The 12,736-nt window shown below is 42.9% G+C and overlaps 1 protein-coding gene across 1 annotated transcript in view; it reads left to right on the top strand.

Annotated features, from left to right (window-relative positions):
- Positions 1-12,736, top strand: part of MYO1E (myosin IE) — a 240,197-nt gene that overhangs the window by 183,013 nt on the left and 44,448 nt on the right. Inside the window, exon 18 of the mRNA XM_004056268.5 lies at positions 5,429-5,527. Within this exon, the coding sequence (XP_004056316.1) occupies positions 5,429-5,527 (99 nt within the window). The remainder of the gene's footprint in view (positions 1-5,428; positions 5,528-12,736) is intronic.

Here is a 12,736-nt window from a genome sequence, read left to right as displayed (position 1 = left end):
ATAAGAATCATTCTCATTACTTTGCCACTGGACATCTTTTCTGTTAGTTCGAGGTGACCGTCGTGTTTCTCTTGAATCTTCTCTTCTACAGGTTAATCCCTCTCAGTTCCGTCAACAGTTTCTCTAGGACATGAAATATAAGCATTCCCCATCTTAACCCTTCTCTTGGATGTACTTAATTTGGCCTCTGCTTTTCTGAAATGTATAGTTCCGCTTCTCCTTTCAGACTAAGAGGGTAGCAGCATTGTCATCTCTTCTCGTCTAAAGATGTAAAATGCTTACACCCAGGAGTTTGAGGCTGCAGAGATCCATGATTGAGCCACTGCACTCCAGCCCAGGTGTTAGAGTGAGACCCCAAGTCAATCAATCAATCAATCATACAGAAAACATCTTGTTTTGCTCTCTTACATTGGTTCCCATACTTGAGCCTGCCTCGGGATCCCCAGGAGGCCTTGTTAAAGCTGAGATTGCTGGGCTCCATCCCGAGTTTCTGATGCAGTGGGTCTCAAGTGCGGCCCATGAATGTGCATCTTAAAAATCTTGCAGGTGGTGCTGGTGATGACGGCCCAGGCACTGCACTTTGAGAATCACTGATCTAGAGCAAAGAACTAGACTGGGATTTGGAAGACCTGTGTCCCGGTGCTGACCTATCACTAAGTTGTTAGAGCGAGACTCTTCATCTCCTTAGCCCTCAGTTCCTTCCTCTTAAGAGGGTCCATCTAGAGTAGGATCTCCTTCAGTCTGACAGAATGAAGGCTTCCAGACAGTGGCTGTCAGTCTGCTTCTGTCTCTGTCACTTTTACACTCACCTCTCACACATACCCACACTTGTACACCCACCCACACATACATCCACATGTACACGCACACAACAGAACAGTGATATTAAATCAATATCCCAATATGATTACTCCAACCAAATCTTTAGTCAACCTTAGAAATAAACCATGATGAGAGTCTTGGAAGCAGAGGTATCGCCAAAGGGGGCCTTAGCCCAACTTCCCCCATTTCAAACTCTATCCACCTGCTCTTCCCAGCAAATACTCTTAAATGAAAACATCTCACTTGCCCTACAAATGCATTTTGACAGTCTTGGAAAAAGACTCCCTCTGCAAGACGGAGTTGGCATAGCCTAGGGAACAACTGGGCATTGTCTGATCAACGCCCCCTAGCACACCCTCCTCTACCCCACGTAGATAGTTCTACTGAAAGCCCCTCTAAAATAGAAATTTTGCAATAGCTGCTTGGAAGTTCACCAACCCTGATGCTACCTTCTTGTAAAAATCCAACATAATTCATTGGAATATCAGAAAATGGAGAAATTAAATGAGTGGTACATTTTATTCAGTAAATCCTCATAGGATGAGGATGGTATTTTCTCTTTTCTTTTTTTTTTTTAAAAATGATTCCCCTTTGAATTGCAGCAAAGAATTTTATGACATGCATTCAAATAAACTGGTTTTAAGAAGTTCAAGGTATTAGTTGGTCGAGCGTTGATTTATAATTCCAGTAAGACCGCTTTCTGGGATTCCACCCTTAATCCTGGTTTGGGTTTATTGTGTAACAGATGGTTTCACTCCATCCATGAGTCAGGAGTGTTGGGGTCCGTGAAAGGGCAGTGTGCTTCACTGGCTGGGATTACACACCCAGTTGAAGCTCCTGGTAAAGAGGGTTACTCATTCCACAAGTTTATGAGGTGTAGGGTTTTTCTTTTCCTGTTGCAAATGCGTTTTTGTTTGGCTTCTGGCAAGGTTGCTTGCCCTGGATTCTGAATTGTTGCCTTGCAGAGTTCTCTAGCCCTGATCAATTTGAGTAAACGGCCAGGGACAGTCTTGGAAAAAGACTCCCTCTGCAAGATGGAGTTGGCATAGCCTAGGGAACAACTGGGCATTGTCTGATCAACGACTACTGAGGAGGTGACAGTGCTCCAGGAATATGCAAAAATCAACTTGTGTCGCTTTGATGACCCCCAAATTTTAAAGATTACAGGACTTGCTAGACTCATTTCTACCAGAAAATTTCCTGATGGTGGAAGTTATAATGAATGAAACAATGTTTTAACATGAGGAATATTCCTTCCTATGTGATTCATGGGAGAGGAACATTTCTGCTTGAATTAATGGGTGATGCATTCCCTGCCTCGAAAGCTTGGCGTGAAGCCAGTATTTATGAAAAGTACTTTAAAATGAGCAGAACCTTTAAATGCATTTTTCATGCATTTTTCTCACTAGAGAAAAGGCCAGTGGCGAGTTTTAGATTTGGAGGATGAGAGAAAGGAAAATTAATTATTTTTCAATTTAATTACCTTTTTAATTGACATGACATTTCTTTCTCTCTCTCTCTCTCTCTCTCTCTCTCTCTGTCTCTGTCTCTGTCTGTCTGACTTACATGGGCAAAGGTGGATATTTAGTACAGACGGGGTTTCACTGTGTTGGCCAGGCTGGTCTCGAACTCCTGACCTCATGATTCGCCCGCCTCGGCCTCCCAAAGTGCTGGGATTACAAGCGTGAGCCACTATGCCCAGCTTAACTCTTTGCACACAGAGGCTTTTTAAAAGTTAATAATCTTAGAGGAATCAACATTTCTGGCTCTTGGCTCTGTAAGGCCCATCAAACTGGAGACTCTTAAACACCACTCCCATTGTGACCTCATCCTTCCCATCAGCCAAGGTTGCACCCCCACTTCGAGCTTCATCTGTCCCCCTCCTCCTGTCCCACAGCACCCTGCCACTGGCCTTTCCTATTCTTGTACCTTTGCTTTCACAGCCCTCTGCCTTGTCCTGTATACCTCATGGATTCAACTCACCCCTTCAGGCCCAGGCACATCACAGTGCTCCTGAGAATCCCTGTGCTGTGAAAAATCCATTTCCTTCTCTATTCTCCTATCCTGGTTTACATATTGTAGCTGGGAATGGATGACAATAATAACAGCTTTACATCGCTCATGCTACGAACTAAGTGCTTTCCATAGAAAGTACTCGTCTAGAAATAAAGAATTTATGCCACCATTCCTGTTTTTACAGAAGAGGACATTGAGAGGCACAGAGAAGTTGCATCGTGGCAGGGCCAGTGGCGCAGCAGGAATGCAGCACCAGAACCTGGCTCCTAACCACTGTGCTGCCTGTGTGGGCTCCAGCAGGAATCATAGCATTGTCCTCTTTTGGTGACCCTAGCATGTTGCAATAGGGACTGTGTGTGACTGGCCCACAGTAGACATCCGCAAGTATGAGATTTAATTGGAAATGGTGGTTTTTGTGAGAGCCTTACTGGGAAGACAGCTGTTGGGAACCTGCGTGACATCGGAATGAGGATGCTTCTGATTGTCTTTTCAGCTCAGCAGCTCCTGAAAGGCCCATTTTCCTGAGCGCATTAGCCCCGTTATCAGCACAGATATCCCCAAATGTACCAAACAGGGAGTGTGAGGAGTTACCTCCCTACTGCAGCACAATCCTGACATTCCATCTTCGAAAGAGAGAGACCTTACTTTTTATGTCTAATTTGCCTCAGATACCATGTTTCCAAGTGTCTGTGTTCAGCCAGCTCGCGTAGCACGCAGCCCAGGCCCAATTTATCTTCCCAGAGTGGATGATCTGAAGCAAGTTTTCAGGATCTGTCAGCATCCAGAACACTGTGTTTTCCAGCAAGTGGTGGGTTTTCACAAGGCACATGTCCGTGCTCCACCTTAGACCCAGCAGGCATACTAAAATAGCCTCCCCAGGGTGCAGGCCTACTAAATCAGTATCCCCAAGGTGTGGGGCATGGGGCATCTTCTGGTATGAAAATCCTCATGTGTGAGAATATTAACCTAATAGTTCTTTACATCCATTTTTTCAAAAGACATTGCTAGATTTTTACTATTAAGAAACCAGGATGGGCCAGGCGTGGTGGATCACCTGAGGCCAGGAGTTCGAGACCAGCCTGGCCAACATGGCGAAACCCTGTCTCTACGAAAAAAAGACAAAAAATTACCCAGGCATGGTGGCACATGCCTGTAATTCCAGCTACTCGAGATGCTGAGGCAGGAGAATCTCTTGAACCCACAAGGCGGAGGTTGCAGAGAGCTGAGATTTTGCCACTGCACTCCAGCCTAGATGACAAAGCAAGACTCTGTCTCAAGAAAGAAAGAAAAGAAAGAAAGTTTGCCACCGCACTCCAGCCTGGATGACAAAGCGAGACTCTGTCTCGAAAGAAAGAAAGGAAAGGGAAAGGGAAAGAAAGAAAGAAAAGGGAAGGGAAAGGGAAGGGAAAGGAAAGGAAAGGAAAGGAAGAAACACGCCAAATACAGTGGCTCATGCCTATAATCCCAGAACTTTGGGAGGCCAAAGCAGGCAGATAATTGAGTTCAGGAGTTTGAGACCAGCCTGGGCAAAGTGACGAAACCCTGTCTCTCCAAAAAATACAAAAATTAGCCAGGTGTGGTGGTGCATGCTTGTAGTCCCAACTGTGCAGGAGCCTGAAATAGGAGGATCACCTGAGCCTGGGGAGGTCAAGGCTGCAGTAAGCTATGACATCACTACAATGTAGCCTGGATGACAAAGTGAGACCCTGTATCAAAAAAAAATTCTTGTAAGAAAGAAGAAATCAACTAAAACTATAATTTAGATATATTTTAGACCATTTTTAATGTACACACTTGAAATTAATAGTTTTAAATGCCCTTTTGTAACTTGTATTAGAAAAGCCTAGAGGTGTAGTTCCATTAAGTCATAATTAATATTAAAATTTAAGTTCAATAACAAAACCAGCATTAGCATCATTTAATTCAAAAGTTAAAAGTTCTTTCCTTTAGCCTTCTGATTAACCAATATTTTTGTTCATACTCTAGGTGATAGTTAGATGGGTCTTTGTGTTACTGTTATTCTTTGAAATAGATATGTAATGCCCTGTTATTTAATTGCTGTATTTTTATTTATTTATTTATTTATTTATTTATTTATTTATTTTATTTCTGAGACGGAGTCTCACTCTGTCATGCAGGCTGGAGTGCAGTGGTGCAATCTCAGCTCACTGCAGCCTCTGCCTCCCTGGTTCAAGCGATTTTCCTGCCTCAGCCTCCCGAGTAGCTGGGACTACAGGTGCATGCCACCATGCCCGGCTAATTTTTGTATTTTTAATAGAGACAGGGTTTCACCATGTTGGCCAGGCTGGTCTTGAACTCCTGACCTCAGGTGATCTACCCGCCTCACCCTCCCAAAGTGCTGGAATTACAGGTGTGAGCCACTGCGCCCAGCCTAATTGCTGTATTTCAATATTTTAAAATCAGCATTATGTCATCTGAGAGGTCAGCTCAGTGTTTGAACACTATAAATTGTAGTCTTTTGAGTATGTTTCCCTACAGCTTGGAACTGGGGGCTTGGGGGTTGGCTGGTAAGAACACGAGTGAAAGGATTATCCAGTAATGTCCAGGCCCCATTTTCTCCTTTGCACAGGGTAAAGCATCAAGTCGAATATTTGGGTCTGAAAGAGAACATTCGAGTGAGAAGAGCTGGCTATGCCTATCGGCGCATCTTCCAAAAATTCCTACAGAGGTAATGAACTAGTGACTCTGGCCTTTTTTAAAACAGGTTTATTGAGCTATAGTTCAAATCTATACAATTCACCCACTTCAAGTATACGAGTCAATGGCTTTTAACGTATTCACAGAGTTGTGCAACTATCACCACCGTTAATTTTAGGACATTTTCTTACCCTGAAAAGAAATCATGCTTCCCTTTGTTGTCAACCCCCAATTCTCCCCTTGCCTCTGGGCCCAGTCAGTCACTTATCTACCTTCTGTCTATAGATTTGCCTATGCTTTTCATAGCAATGGAATCATATATGTGTCCTCTGTGACTGACTTCTTTCACTGAACATAAGATTCATCCATGTTGTTGCACTTCCATGCCTCCTTCCTGTTAATTGCAGAATAATATTCCATTGTGTGGATATACCACAGTTTACTTATGCATTCATCAGTTGATAAACATCAGTTGTTTCCACTTCTTGGCTATTATGAATAATGCTGCTATGAAAATCTGTGTACAAGTTTTTATGTGGTCATATTTCATTTCTTTCGGGTGTATGCTTCAAAGTGCAATTGCTTGGACATATGGTAACTCTGCATTTAACCTTTGAGAGGAACTGCCTGATTGTTTTCTGAAGTGGCTGCACCACTTTACATTTTGTACCACCAGCAGTATTTGAGGCTTCCAATTTATCTAAATCCTTGCCAACATAAGTTATTTTCTAACCATCCTAGTAAGTGTGGAGTGGTATTTCATGATGGTTTTGATTTGCATTTCCCAGATGGCAAATTATATTGAGGATTTTTTCATGTGCCTATTAGCCATTTGTATTTCCTCTTTGGAGAAATGTCTGTGAGGCCCTTTGCCATTTTTTAATTGGGTGTTTTGTCTTTTTATCATTGCATTGTAATAACAATTCTTTTACTGTTATTTATTGTAGAATAAATCAGTAGCCATAAGTATTCATTAGGCTGTCTGTTTAGTGTAACACATAAGTTCAAGAATTCTTGATAATTGTGCCACAGGAAGGGCGGAGGTTTAACTTGACTGAATAAATTAACAGTATGAAGACAATTTCAGGAAAATGTTTAACCCACTTAAGACAATAAGCTTAAAATATTTAACCTCAAAAATTTTGTACAATCCATGTATAAATTTAAACTTATTTTTATATATCCCTTAACATGTATTTGGCAGGACCTATACTTAAATTGTTCTTATTTTGTGTTGTTTGTAAAAGGATAAAATGTAGTACCCTTAAAATGTTACATCACTCTAACTTCTCTAATGATTCTGTGGCGTTCCACTGTATTTCTACATCTATTTAATTTCCTTGAAGGAATAGGGAAACAAAAAAGAAGTAAGCCAAATTTAGTGTTTTATTTATTTATTTAGAGACAAAGTCTTGCTCTATTACTCAGGAGTGCAGTGGTGCAATCATAACTCACTGCATCTTTGAACTCCTGGGCTCAAGCCATTCTCTCCCACCTCAGTCTGCAAGTAGCTAGTACTACAGGCATGCATCACCATGCCCAGATGACTTTTTACTTTTCGTAGAGACAGGGTCTCGCTATGTTGCCCCAGCTGCTCTCAAGTGATCCTCCCACCTCAACCTCCCAAAGTGTTGGGATTATCAGCACGAGCGACCACACTGCGTCAAACTGAGCATTTTAATCAGAAACAATTACATCTTCCTGATATATTATGCAGGGGCTGGATATAATGTTTTTTTTTTTTTAAATTCAGATTGTATATAACTGAAGAAGAGGTTAATTACTGTCTTTGGAATCTAGTATTTCTAATAAGACAGTTCTTATTTAGGGCTGTTGTTTCTTCTGCTATGAGATTAGGACAGCTGACTCACCATTTAGAGGTTTTAAAAAAGGGCTAATGATTTTGTATAATAAAGCGTCAGAAACTCAGTCCCCCACATTTGAGTTTCCTAATAACCGTGGAGGTGAGTTAGACTAGGAACAAGGTTTACCCTCTTTGTCCTCTGAATTAAAGGCGTCAGTACGCCTATAGTGTAAGCAGGACTATGTGAAAGAAATATTTAGGAAGTTGAGAAAAGGTATTTGTAGAGCTTTTGCATCACATAGCACCACCCATTTGCTGACACACAGCTGAGATGTTAGTTATGAGACTTCGTTAAACAGATCAGTAACACTAGCTCAGAAAAGGGTTTCTCAACCTCAGACCACTGACATTTTAGGCTGGAAGATTCTTTGCTGCGAAGTCTGTCCTGTGTATTGTGGGATGTTTAGCAGCCTTCTTGGCCTTCACCCACTAGATGCCAGTAGTGTACCTTCCTCTGAGTTGTGACATCCAAAAGTGTATCCAGGCATTGACTAATGTTCCCCCTACAGGGCACAGTCAGTTGAGGAACTTTGGCTTAGATAATCATTTTTAAATTTTATTTATTTATTTATTTTAGAGATAAGGTCTCCCTTGGTTGCCCAGGCTGGTCTTGAACTCTTGGGCTTAAGCAGTCCTCCTGCCTTAGCCTCCCAAACTGCTGGGATTACAGGCATCAGCTACCATGCCCGACCCCAAAATACCCTTTTTTAATTAAGAGGGGCCGGGCACGGTGGCTCACACCTATAATCCCAGCACTCTGGGAGGCCGAGGTGGGCATATCACCTGAGGTCAGGAGTTTGAGACCAGCCTGGCCAACATGGTGAAACCTGTCTCTACTAAAAATACAAAAATTAGCCAGGTGCAGTGGCACGCATCTGTAATCCCAGCTGCCTGGGAGGCTGAGGCAGGAGAATCGCTTGAACCAGGGAGATGGAGGTTGCAGTGAGTTGGCATGGCGCCAGTGCACTCCAGCCTGGGCGACAGAGGGAGACTCCATCTCAAAAAAAAATTCCACACAGCAAAGGAAACAATCCACAAAATGAAGAGACAACCCACAAAATGGGAGAAAATCTTTGCAAACCATCCATCTGACAAGGGATTAATAACCAGAATATAGAAGGAGCTCAAACAACTTTGTGGGGAAAAAATCTAATAATCCAATCAAAAAAATGAGCAAAAGATCTCAAGAGACATTTCTCAAAAAAAAAGACATGCTGATGGCAGACAGGCATATGAAAACGTGTTCAATATCATTGATCATCAGAGAAAGCCAAAATAAAACTACAGTGCGATATTTCACCTCAGTTAAAATGGCTTTTACCCAAAAGACAGGCAATAACAAATGCTGGCGAGAATGTGGAGAAAGGGAACCATCGTATGCTGTTGGTGGGAATGTAAATTAGTATAACTACTATGGGGAACAGTTTGGAAGTTCCTCCAAAAACTAAAAATAGAGCTACCATATGATCCAGCAAGCCCACTCCTAGGTATGGAGCCAAAAGAAAGGAAATCAGGATATCAAAGAGATATGTTCACGCCTGTGTTTATGGCAGCACTATTCACAATAGCCAAGATTTGGAAGTAATCTGCATCCATCAACAGACAAATGGATAAAGAAAATGTGGTACAGGCTGGGTGCAGTGGCTCACGCCTGTAATCCTAGCACTTTGGGAGGTCAAGGTAGGCAGATCACTTGAGATCACAAGTTCGAGATCAGCCTGGCCAACGTGGTGAAACCCTGTCTCTACTAAAAATACAAAAATTAGCCAAGTGTGGTGTCCCATGCCTGTAATGCCAGCTACTTGGGAGGCTGAGGCGGGAAAATTGCTTGAACTCGGGAGGCAGAGGCTGCAATGAGTGAAGATTTTGCCACTGTACTACATACAACCTAGGCAATGGAGCAAGACTGTGTCTCAAAAAAAAGAAAAGAAAATGTGTTACACATACACAGTGGAGTACTATTCAGGCATAAAAAATAATGAGATCCAGGCCAGGCGCAGTGGCTCCCACCTGTTATCCCAGCACTTTGGGAGGCCAAGGTGTGTGGATCACTTGAGGTCGGGAGTTTGAGACCAGCCTGGCCAACATGGTGAAACCTCATCTCTACTAAAAATACAAAAATTAGCCAGGTGTGGTGGCGCACACCTGTAATTCCAGATACTCGGGAGGCTGAGGTGGAAGGATTGCTGGAACCCAAGGCGGAGGTTGCAGTGAGCCGAGATTACGCCACTGCCCTCAAGCCTGGGTGACAGAATGAGATTCCATCTCAGAAAAAGAATGAGATCCTGTCATTTGCAACAACACGATGGAATTGGAGGTCATTATGTTAAGTGAAACAAGCCAGGCACAGAAAGACAAACATCACATGTTCTCACTTATTTGTGGGAGCTAAAAATTAAAATAATTGAGCTCATCAAGATAGAGAATAAAATGATGGTTACCAGAGGCTGGGAAGGGTCGTGGGGGAAGGGGAAGGGAGGTGCAGATGGTTATTGCATACAAAAAAATAGAAAGAATGAGTAAGACCTAGTGTTTGCTAGCACAACTGGGTGACTATAGTCAAATATAATTTAATTGTACATTTTAAAACAACTAAAAGAGTATAATTGGATTTCGTATAACACAAAGAATAAATGTTTGAGGAGATGGACACCCCATTTTCCATGATGTGGTTATTCCACATTGCATGCCTGTATCAAAACATCTCATGCAAAAAGTAAAAAAGAAAAAAAATCTCATGCAACCCATAAATATATATACCTACTATGTATCCACCCCCTCAAAAAAAATCAGTCCAGGTGCAGTGGCTCATGCCTGTAATCCCAGAACACTGGGAGGCTGAGGCAGGAGGATTACTCGAGCCCAGGAGGTCAAGGCTACAGTGAGTTAGCCTGGGTGACAGAGCAAGACTGTGTCTCAAGAAAACAAGAAAAAAAAAAACTGATCAAACCTTTTTTAATCTGTTCTGGGTTTTTTTGTTTGTTTTTTGAGAAACCAGTTCTGAAAGACCTCCTTCCTTCTACCTTGTTTTAAAAACCAACCTACCAACCAAACTGACTTCCATAAACAATGCTGAGAGTGCTGCCATCTCAGGAGAGCAGGAAGTCTATGCACTCTTTTTCCCGTATGAGGCAGGGGTCCCCAACTCCCAGCAGAGGACCAGTACTGGTCTGTGGCCTGTTAGGAACTGGGCCTTACAGCAGGAGGTGAGCAGTGGGCCAGCAAGCATTACCGCCTGAGCCCCACCTCCTGTCAGATCAGCGGTGGCATTAGATTCTCATAGGAGCACAAACCCTATTGTGAACTGCACGTGCGAGGGATCTAGCTTGTGCGCTCCTTTTGAGAATCTAATGCCTGATGACCTGAGGTGGAACAGTTTCATCCCAAAACCATCCCCACAACCCCATCCATAGAAAAATTATCTTCCATGAATCCTGGTGCCAAAAAGATTGGCTGGTGTAAGGGACCCTGTGATACGTGCATGAGCTGTGAACTGACTCTGTTGATTATCCGGATCTGTCTCGAGTGCCATGCCAGCTTCATGATTCCATGCATGTACTTTACGCTGTGCCGCACTCTGAGTAGGCATTTTGTGAAATTTGTTATGCCTTTTATGTTGAGGAACTTCCCTGAAATGCTTGTATCCTTGGATGCCTCCCTTCTTAGCTCTCCTGCTGTAAGCTTTTCCTTTCAGAACAGACAAATAGTCTTGTCTCTATTGTCAAAAAGTAGGTTCTTTTATTGTTGTCATACTTTTCTTGGTTTGAGAATACTGGGGCTGGGCAAGATGGCTCAACGCCTATAATTGCAGCACTTTGAGAGGCTGCAGCGGGCAGATCACCTCAGATCAGGAGTTCAGGACCAGCCTGACCAAAATGGTGAAACCCCACGTCTACTAAAAATACAAAAATTAGCCAGGCATGGTGCCGGGTGCCTGTAGTCCCAGCTACTCAGAAGGCTGAGGCAGGAGAATCGCTTGAACCCGGGAGGCGCAGGTTGCAGTGAACCGAGACTGCGCCACTGCACTCCAGCCTGGGCGACAAGAGTGGAACTCCATCTCAAAAAATAAAAATAAAAAAAAAGAATACTGGGAGGAGAATCAAAGTTTGGAAAGAAATTATTTTTCTATAAAAAGGACATTTTCAATCCCCCACACTATATTTCAAAACTGTTATTGAAGCAGTCCACTCAAAAGTGGCTTGAAGTCCCACTATATCAGTGGGCGGGGGTATTTCTCTGGAGAGAACACAATTTTCCATAAGACGCATGAGTCTGGGATCTTGGTCATGCAGAATTCATCCAGAGTCCACCGCCAACTGTCTCATCCTATGATGCTCTACAAGTAATTGAACCATCTCATAACTTTATTTTCTCTAAAGGTGAGAGGAAAGGCTTTGTTCATAAAATTGCTTTCTAGGTGTCCACAGAAAGGCTGCCAAATGAGAAACCGAAAGTAAAAGCCTGAAGGGAAAGGATATATTAATACCCAGCACAACTATCCACATCTGCATGTATTATACACCCTCCCTATATAGGAAGTTCACAGGCCTAAACAGAGCCATGGCTCACAGACTACCCAGAGCATAGTGTTTGCTTAGGAAATATTCTGTGTGTTTAGTGTGTGTTCGTTTCCTCTCTGAAAAATCCTTTATATTTATCAAAACCATCCCTCTTGACTGAATATTGGAGAGCAAAAATCAAAAGATGCCTTAATTCCCCCATGGGTGGACCCCATGCCCTTGAAGTAAGTGCTGTACTACTTGAAGCAGTAGTAGGAAGAACCCATTTACACCATCTCCCCACTACAATTTTTATGCCTTCGGAAAGTGTTAAAAAACTGTTAGAAATAGCAGCCATGTTGTGTCTTGGAAAATAAGTTCTCCAGAAAACACCTCTCTGAGCTAGGCAATGTGTATTTCTTTCTGTGGTTGGCAGAAATAAGCCCAAATACAGATTCTGATGCTTAGGAGGAAGAATGTGGTAGAAACATAACAGATTTGCAAAGTCTGTCTTGTAGCATGATTTACACTTCCTCACAAGCATGCTTCCTCTGACCTTAGCCTCTCAGAATGTGGGGATGATAAAGGGATGCCTCATCAGCAAAGGCGTTCCACTTCACGGGCAAGAGAGAAGAAGGAATAGGAAGCCCAGGAAAGCACAGAGTGGTAGAGAGCGTCCTCCTGGCTGCCAGGATGTTTGTGTCCTCCGAGGTCAGAAACATCCTTAATCTCAAGTGCCAGCAGCTGGGAGTCCCTGGGGTCCCAGCTGCATTTCCTCTGAGAAGGAAACATGGGATCAGTGATCCAAGAGATAACAAGAGCAGGGAACAGATTTCCAGGCAGAAAGAGGAGCTGGCACAAAGGCCTTGAGAGGAAA

Source organism: Gorilla gorilla, chromosome 16 (genome assembly GCF_029281585.2).
Source record: "Gorilla gorilla gorilla isolate KB3781 chromosome 16, NHGRI_mGorGor1-v2.1_pri, whole genome shotgun sequence".
Classification (NCBI taxonomy): Eukaryota; Metazoa; Chordata; class Mammalia; order Primates; family Hominidae; genus Gorilla; species Gorilla gorilla.
This window is presented reverse-complemented; position numbering and strand designations above follow the sequence as displayed.